General features: G+C 36.7%; 1 protein-coding gene across 1 annotated transcript in view; it reads right to left on the bottom strand.

Moving 5' to 3' along the window:
* Positions 1 to 9,406, bottom strand: part of LOC112159663 (N-terminal EF-hand calcium-binding protein 1) — a gene marked incomplete at its 5' end in the record, with an annotated part of 23,356 nt that extends 13,950 nt beyond the window's left edge. Inside the window, 2 exon segments of the mRNA XM_024293882.1 lie at positions 6,010 to 6,034; positions 9,326 to 9,406. Coding sequence (XP_024149650.1) covers positions 6,010 to 6,034; positions 9,326 to 9,406 — 106 coding nt within the window.
* Between the last annotated feature and the right edge of the window lie 7 nt (positions 9,407 to 9,413).

The following is a 9,413-nucleotide window of genomic DNA, read 5'->3' as shown; positions in this document are numbered from 1 at the left end:
CATCTTAACCACATTCAAGCGCTCTCCTTCACCCTGCTATGCTGCTTCATGTTTCTGGAAAGCACCCTTCAGGCCTCTGAACAGTTTTAAAACTGCTGGTTCAGCTACATTTAGTAGAACTGGAAATAAACACAACTGGTTAAGTGGCATCAATTTTGTGGATTTTTGCTGAAAAATATTTTACTGTGAAAATCTGATGTTGAGAGTTAAAAATATGTCTTAAATTACCAAAAGAAAAGCACCATGAATTTGTTTGGGTTGAAAGCAGTTATTTAAAATTATTATTGTCTCCCTACTGCATACATTAGGTTTACATTTAAAGTGTCAAATCTGTTCATATTAACAATTTATTTTTATTAGTTTATTAATCTTTTTCATTTAAATTTCTTTTTGTAGTACACAAATCTAGGAATCACAACAAAACAGTGACCCAAAAGTCGAGGTTTGAACCAAACCGTGAAGAAAGTATATCGTTGAATCCCTAATAAACACATTCTGCTGCATCTCTAACTCCGGTTTTCTTGGAAAGAAAAGGCTTCGGCTGTGATTCACACCCCAGTACAGCTCGGATGGCACATTACACAAGAGTTCACTGTTTCTCTGATCACAAATCCTGTCCACACACAACACTTGAGAGATGCATTCTGTTATTAAAATGCAGATTTGAAGCTAGAAGATTAAATCGTTTTTAAATGAAAATTAATTCTAACCTCCTTTGAGAACAAACAATCCTTTTAGCTATCCCTGTAAGGTTTTGCTGTAAAGAGTGTGAATGTTTTCTGAAATTGAAGTGGTAACTGCAAAAACAGAGCTGTATATCAAATACACATTTTTTTTAAAGTGTTCCTCTGTGGATGCAGTTTAATTTGCATTACAAGTAAATATAGTTGTTGGCACTTCCCACACACAAACATGGTTTATTGTTTCAATATCTTCTAGTTTAGGACTGGGAAAAGAAAAATGTGATGCTTTGACATAGGTGTTTATTTAATAAAATGCTGATTTCACTGCAGTTAATCCCACAGTTTCATGAGGAAAAACGCATCACCTCCGTGGGGAAATTAAAATTGTTGTTGGCTATGAAGCCAAGACGGATTAAAGGTTTTATTCACACATCAACCTAAAAAAGCGCTACTCAAGGTGGGACTTTAATGAAAAGGTCTGTGTTTACTGAAGCTCTTATCTTTCCAGGAAATCTTCCCTCAGAGAATATTGATGCTTAAATTAAGGGAGGAAAATAATTCACAAAGCAGAAGGGGGGCTGTTAAAGACCCACTCTGATATAAATCATGTTTTTAACATGTTCTTCTGGCATTTTTCTCATGATGAAGGAAAAATATATTGGCAAGAGTCTGGCAATACGTATCGTGATACCATATGTATTGCGACACATCCCAAGACTGTAACTAAACAGTTTTTTGACAATTTTTTTGAGAAGTTTGACTTAAAAAAATTACCTGAATATTATTTCTATGTGAAATTCATTTTATCTACTGATCACAAGGTTAAGCACTGGAAATGTATCTCGTATACAAGTTGCTTTTACAATATCAAATTCATGGTGCTTTTCTTTTGGAAAATTAAAGGGAACTAAAGGGAACAGTAAATGTCTGATTTCCACAATAACATATTTTTCAGAATAAGAAAAAAAAAGTGGCAAACAAAATTCAAACCCTGAAGGACCCCCATAAATAATTAAATATTCCCATTTCAGCATTTCTAATAAACTCCTACTACTCTACAGAAACTGTCAAGAAAACAACAGTTTTTTTTATTTTTATTGAGTCTTAAAAACAGCATAATCACGATGAAAAGACTATTGGGAATGCTTTAAAAATAGCTCAAAACATGATTCTAGTGTGTCTTTAGAGAAAACATGACATTTTTTTGTGAGAGAAGACTAAAAATGGATACTCTAGTACACTTTCAACAGTGCACAAAATAAAATTATTGCTTTAAAAGTAAGGAAACTAAAAAATCTATAAAGTTGCAAAACATTTGACAAATTTGAAGTAATATGTTTTGATTATAAGGATATTCGGTTTTGGTTTTTATAGTTTTATAAAGTTTCTAGACATTTTTGCACATTTTTCTTATGAATAATGTTTAGTTAAACCAAATGACTCATCAAAGCATAGATTTTTCGATTTATGAAATCTAAGGGCACACAAAAAGAGGGTAGATAATTAATGCAACTAAATGTACACATTTATTTCTTGAGTTAAATTCAACAGTTCATGTTAGTAAGATGCCATAAATTATTTTAAAACTGTCTTTTTAGTCAGACCTTTTTCAGAGAAAATAACATATTCTAGAAAGGCTTACATAAAAAAAAAAATGGGAGCACAGCAAATGCTGCAATATGGTGCAATCCGATGTTCATTCACTGACTGTTCAGTTAAAAAACAGTGTAAAAAAAAATGAACCCAAATAATCAGAAAACAAATCTCCAAATGATGTTTTAAAGCACTAATTAATGATTCAAATGGTTTATTGAGAGCAGATGCTTTGCATCTCTTGCGGTGCTGTTGGCATTGCTGCATTTAGAGCTGCAACACTGTTTAACTTGCTGTGAAATTCTGCTTTCCTGTCCCACCAGTGAATACAGCACTTATTAAAAACAGCAGGAGGAGCGGAGTGAGAGAATAAACCCTCTCAGCTGCTGATTTAAGAAGGAAAGCATTCATCACTCATCTCACATATTCACTCTGAAATAAATCCTCTTTAATACTCAGTCTCATTCTCACATTTAGATTCAATACACTTGTTATAAAAAGAACATTAGCTGTTTATCAAGATATTTAATAAACAGAAGTTTAAAACAAATCAAAGTAACAAAAGGGAGTGTGTTGTGCCGTCTTCACATTTGACAACTGAAATGAAAAGAAAACCATAGTTTGAGTAATTTTAAATCTTACGTTTAATGCTAAAAGACCCACTTTGATCATGTTTTGATCTTTAAAAGTGGTATTTGGTGTGATTATGCCAAAATCTATAAACGTGTCACTTTCTAGGACATAGTTTCTGCAGAGTGGCAGGAGTTCAGTAGAAATTCACCTCCGAGTTTTGAGCGACCCCGCCCCCTTTCCCCTCCCCATTGCTCAGACCTCAAAGTAAAGACCTTGTGGCTCGCCCAGCATCATTTCTACGTTACAAATGTGTCTTTTTTTCCATAGCATTTTTCCTTCTGCTTCTGATTCTGAATGATTTGGATAAACAAATGGACAGAAAAGCAATTCTGAGCTTGTCTTGATTTATGTCCTGTAACTTGGGGAAAAATGCCACAAGAACATGTTAAAAATGCCATTTTCATTAGAACGGGTCTTTAAAATTAATATTATGACTATCATTAATTGATTGTAAACTACTTTTTGTGGAAAAACAAAAAGGGGTGACTGGTGTTTCTGCATTTTCAAAGCACTTAGAGACTTTTTTTTTTTTAGATCTGACAAAAATATCCTGGGGCTAAAGAACAAGAATAAACAAAGAAACACAATTCCCAAGGCCTATACCATGCAAAGTAGCCTTTTTTGAGCTTTGAAGTGTATTATAATGAAAAGCACAAAAAACAACCCTAAAGCGGTATTTTGATCCATTCATACATCTAAAACCCTGTTCTCTGAGCACAAGCTTCTCTTAATCCACGAAAGTGAGCTGGTCCTCACTTTGTGACATCACAAAGTGGAAGCAGCCCCTTTCCGGAAGAGTCTGCATTGTCAGCACCGCCCTCAGGCTAATACACACTTTCTCCGCGTAGGTAGCGGTGACCGGCAAATTGTTCGCATTTTTATGTATATAAATCTTTGCAAAAGTTTGTATGTTTGTTTTCGTGGGTGAAATGCAGAAACGCTGCCGAGGCCGGCTCTAGGATGATGTCATGAAATGAACGAGACCCACAAGGAGTGAAAAGCGGAGCCTCGGATCATGAGGCGACTTACTCACAGGTAAGAAAAGGAGCTTGCAGAAAACCCAAAAAATATTATCTTTAGTGCACCAAAGGTAATATATATATATATATATATATGGATATAGTTATCTCTGAAAGGCTTAAATTAACATGATATAGCCCCTTTAGGCCTCAAGTCCTTGATGTTGAATCTCAAATCTCTGCACTTCAGACAAGGGCTGGGTTGATAAAAATCAATTTGAATCGATTTAGGCTTAATAGATCAATTTGATTCATAAAATTATTGATCGATTTGTACATAAAGCTAAAGTCTACTAACTTGATGCTAATGCTTAATGGAAATTCCCATAAGACGGTTAATGCTAACGCTTGGTCGACTTAAACAAACATTCCTGACTCATAGTCACGAATTTTTCAAACTCTTTTAAGGAAATATTTTCATTTGTGGTCTAAAGCACCATTTTTGCCAATTCTTTCCTCTTCTTGAAAAAAGTGTACTGCTATAGCGTGATCGCCACCTAGTGGCCAAACTAAAACGCCCTCCAGGAGAAGCAGAACAATGTTTACAATGTTAATGATCTGAACATTTTTGTTAGAACTTTTGAGAATCCATGTAACACTGTATGATATTAACAATCTCATTATTTCACTGATACATTTTACAGGATGTGAAGTTTATCAGATTAATATAAATATATTTAAAACATGTTTTTAAAGTATTTGTAAACAAATGTGTCTAAATGTGGAAACTGTGTAAACTGAAAATTGAACTGAGTGGATCAAAAGAATAGAAAAAAATCGTTATTGAATCGATCCAGGCTCTTGTGAATCAAATCAAAGCGTTATAATCGATACCCAGCCCTATTTTACACTCAAGTTAAACTCTATCTCCCATCCAAACAAATAAGTAGAGATTTATATACCTTTCTTCCATGAGGCTTGTTTAATATCATTTTTTACATTTTTATTCATGATTATAAATGTGTGCTGTGGTGATAAATCAGACATTAATATGCCTCATTACCCTGTTACATCTCTGAGCCCAGTGAGCAGTGACATTAAGGATTATATCTTCCATGTTAGCTTCTTCCCAACCCATAAAAGATGAAATTCTTTGTTGCATTGAGAGGTGCAGTGTGTGGTTGCAAGCCTTCCGTATGATGAAACTATATAGTACTCCGGCCGCATCATTCCAGCCTACACATTACTGATTGGAAACAGGCCATTTCTTTGGATGCACGACTCTGTGAGCTCAGAGAGGAGAAGCAATCTGAGCCTGGCAGCAAATAAAAAAAATGTTCATGAATTTCTTTATTGGAATCATCTATATCATCTATTTCTGTGTGTCAGGATACTCACCCAGCTTATAGAAATCCAACCTTTATGTTCTTCGATACTTTCCAGTTTGTTAAAAAAAAACTAATAAATAATAATCCAAAGAATAAAACTTTCTCCCTACTAAAAAACAGCATTTATGAACCCATTTATGACTAAATCTTCTTGTCCCTGATGACTCCAGATCATGGCGGCACATTTTGTATCATTAATTACAGTTTAATGCATCGACTCTTAGAAATGCCTAAATGCCCCCCCCCCCAAAAGAAAACTCTCCAGGGGTAACTGTGCATACATAAAAACACTGAGCCTAAAACTCATTTTCCGTTTCATTGCCTTGTTTGTCATGCAGGCATGAACGCTCTGTGTTTTCCTCAGAGAAATGTACCGGAAAGAAACTCCTTTCAAGTAAACAAAACAACCCAACAACAATGATCAGACGCGTTTGTTTTAGCTGCAGCTAAATATGCATGTGGGACCACCTGCGATATAGCCTCATTTAGAAGTCCTTTTGCTTTGCTGGGGTTAGCTGTCTGCCTGTCTGTCTCTGAAAAGAGCAGTGCGGTGCTGCCAGCCATGCTCTGCAATCACAGGAGCCTGCAGGGCGCTCTTTAGGGAATTCATCCTGTCAAATCAAGCCCTATAACAAATCAAAACAACCAGCTTCTCTTTGCTCTTTCACATCCTCTCTCTTATGTTAGCTAAAATGCCAAAAAGTAATAGGATGAAATTCTGCAGGTTTTTTAAGTTGAACTTTGCGTACTCACCGTTTTTGTCTGCCCGACGGAAAATCTGGAATGAAAATAAAAGCAGGTTTAGTTCTTTTGAAGCAGAAGCCACAGGGATGTCACCAGTTTTAATCAATTTTACAAAAGCAGTTCATCTATACATGTAGATATGTTGAATTATGTCTTCTAAAGACCCATTCTGGTCCGATTTTCATTGTGTTTCTTTAAATGGTTATGCTGTTTTTAGTCAAAATCAACAAATGTGTTGTTTTTTATGACATAGTTTCTGCAGAGCAGCAGTAGTTAGTTAAACATTTGCCTCAGAGTTGTGGATGGAACTGTTGGCACTTTGATTTCCCATCATCCATTTCTGTTATCACGCTATCCTGCTAGCTTACAGCACCTTATTGTTCTAGTCGTGTACAGGTGGATGCATCAGAATGGAGCGGAGGCGGAGCTTGTGTCCTGCTGACTGCACCTGTGTCCCACCTACAAGCTTTTTTATACTGAATTTTTTCGTCCCCTCATGGTTCACAGCGATTTGAATTTTAAAAATGGCTGTTATTTGCATTTATTTAAGTGAGACCCAGCACAAAAACTACTATGAAATTCACGCTGGCCACATGTAATACGTGCAGCAAAGATGCATTTTACTGGATTGCCTGCAGGTATTTTAAGTGCGTTCAAGGCTAAATGTTTTTGGTTGCACATATTTAAAGTTAGTCACAGTAGTTGCCACGCACCTAGGTGTGCAAATTTACTCTCTGCATTTGACCTATCACCTGGGGGAGGGGTGAGCTGCAGACACTACCGTAGAGAACCATTAGGTGTATTAACTATAACCATAACTAGGGATGGGACACTTGTGACAACTCACAATTCGATTACAATTCAAGAGGCAACAATTTGATTATGTAACGATCATCATTTCAGTCATTATCTGAGTTTGGAGGACACGAGATTTTAGCTGCCAGTCTTCGGTTATTAAATGAAGGTGTTATTGTGAGGTCTGATTCTGTGGTCCAAGCGTCACAAGTTAATGCTATCCTGTCGGCTTTCACAACTGCTGCCATTACGTCAGCTTTCGTATTTATTCCTAGGTTGACCGTGTTGGTGAAGAAGCGACGTGATGGGATGCTGTAGCTCAGGCTCTGACATATGGAGCAACCTTTGGAAGCCTTCATTCTCCACCACAGAATACAGTCTCACTATGAAAGCTCTGACTTTATTTGCTTCACCTTTTCTGACAACAATGGAAATTTCTTTAGCGTGTCTAATGTTTCTTTGACCGTTGGAAGTGCTCGCAGTAGAACTTGTTAATACCACACTCGTACCAGTAGCACCTGAACAGATCCTACCCTGTTCCTCCTCCAGATGGAACCGCACGATGTGATTTTGCTAATTTGTTGTTCCCTCCATATTTAATTTTGGTCTGACAGAACTTGGTAAATGGCGTATAATTGTATAGCGCTTTTCTACCATTCACACACATATTCACACACTGATGGTGGCTCCACTGCCGAAAACTGGCGCTAACCATGGGGTTCAGTGTCTTGCCAAAGGACACTTCGACACATGGGCGGGCAAGGAGGGAATTGAACCCGCAACCTTGCACAACTTGAAATTGGACAAGCCAATTGACTGTCAACACTGAAGTTGGGCTGGTCGTATGTCTGCAAGGTCAGCCATGTTTGTCTAAAAAACATTTATTTCTGCTCATTATTTTTACTGTAAATTGTTTTAATTTATAGATTATCGATTGCTTAAAATTAATTAATGATTCTGAATCGAAAAAAAATCACTTTTTTTCTCTACCCCTAAGCTCCAGGTCTGTGAGGTCAAGAAATAAGTTCAGCACTGGCTCTATGTATGTAGAAAATTATGATTAAACAGCCACTTTCTAAAGAAATACTCAAATCTAATTTTTTCCCTTTATTTATGTTTTCTATCATCAGAAAAAAATGACACAAAAAAAAGATGATTTTTAATGGAGTGCGTCTTTAATGAACGAATTTGCTTGAATGAGTGAATTTGCTTTTATCAATTCAAAATTATTAGAAGCATCAATTATCAGATTTGTCAAAGCTTGAGCTGTTGGCTCTTTATATTCTTTTTACAATAATTAAAAAAAAACACAATTAACAAAGTTTAGGATGAATTTCAGTGCTTTTAAATGTTGTAAATAGCTTTTTGTTTTAATAAATAAAGAGCTAAAACGTGGTGTAGTTAAAGTGGTCGGTACCGCCTGCAGGGCTGTCAGTCGGGCTGCTATAACAACATTTGCAGGTTTACTGTCAGGTCCCCCTGAGTCTCAGAATGCTCTAAAAAAAGTATCCTGACTGTGACAGCTCGCGGGAGGCAAACGGGGAGCTGAGGAGAAATGTTTGGGAGAGAAACCTGGGGAGAACATTTTGTGTTGCAGGTGGGAGACTGAGCACAATAACTCTTCTGTCATTTTATAGAAACACGTCATCGTTAATTGGAGTCTACACAGAAAAATAAATAACAGATGTTTAATTAAGAGGGTGACACAACTTAACCAAGAGATTTTTTTTATTGCAGAGACTCGAGTGGATAATTATCTGTTGAAATGCTCAAAACTGAGCGTTCATGCCAATCAATGATGAGGAAGTGAAAAAGGATCGTCCCGTTTCAGTCAGATAATGTGCGTACCGCAGAGACCGCATTTTCTATTTATGTATGTATTAAAGCATGAAAAGCTCCATTAGCCTCTGTAATGGTTCAGGGGAGAAATGCAAGCGCTGACGTTTTGTTGTGCTGAATGCATTTGAAGAGAATTTTGCAGGCTCTGCAGGCATATTCCCCACTTTCTGCTGGTTTTCAGGAATTGAATTTCCAGCCAGCTGTGAGGAAAGATGGATAGGAGGCTGACGCTGTCCTCCTTTTTGAAGGGGCACAAAGACACACTTCTACTGGTTCTGCAAACCGAGCGTGGATCTATTTACTCGCTATCTATAAGGAACCCGCTGTGAGAAATATCTGTGATGTCTTGATTGAATAATTGATAAGACTTCTTCAGTTGCAGTTCTCGAGGACCCATGAGAATAGAGGGGTTCTGTTAAAATAGTGTTATAATCTTTACGCCTTGTTTAAAAGTGGAAAAACTGTGTTATTTTTGCACCTTTGACTGTCTATTGTGTCCTTGGCAATAACAGACAGGCGCTCTTATGCAACAGAACTACTGTACCTGAAACAGGGAATGAATCATTACTTAAAGTGAATCAAAAAAAGGGGGGGATTATTATTTTTTTTTTAAAAAAAGAGCATGCAGAAGTTAAATATTTGAAAGACAAACATGGGTCTGACAGGTTACTCTGAAAAGAAGAATACTCACATCCTGGAATAAAGCGGTGCCTTGGTTCTGGTTGTGGTCCATCTCCTGCTGTTTTCTCAAGTGTTCATGCTTGGCAGATTGAAGACAC

The sequence above is a fragment of the Oryzias melastigma genome, linkage group LG7, assembly GCF_002922805.2.
Source record: "Oryzias melastigma strain HK-1 linkage group LG7, ASM292280v2, whole genome shotgun sequence".
Taxonomy (NCBI): domain Eukaryota; kingdom Metazoa; phylum Chordata; class Actinopteri; order Beloniformes; family Adrianichthyidae; genus Oryzias; species Oryzias melastigma.
This window is presented reverse-complemented; position numbering and strand designations above follow the sequence as displayed.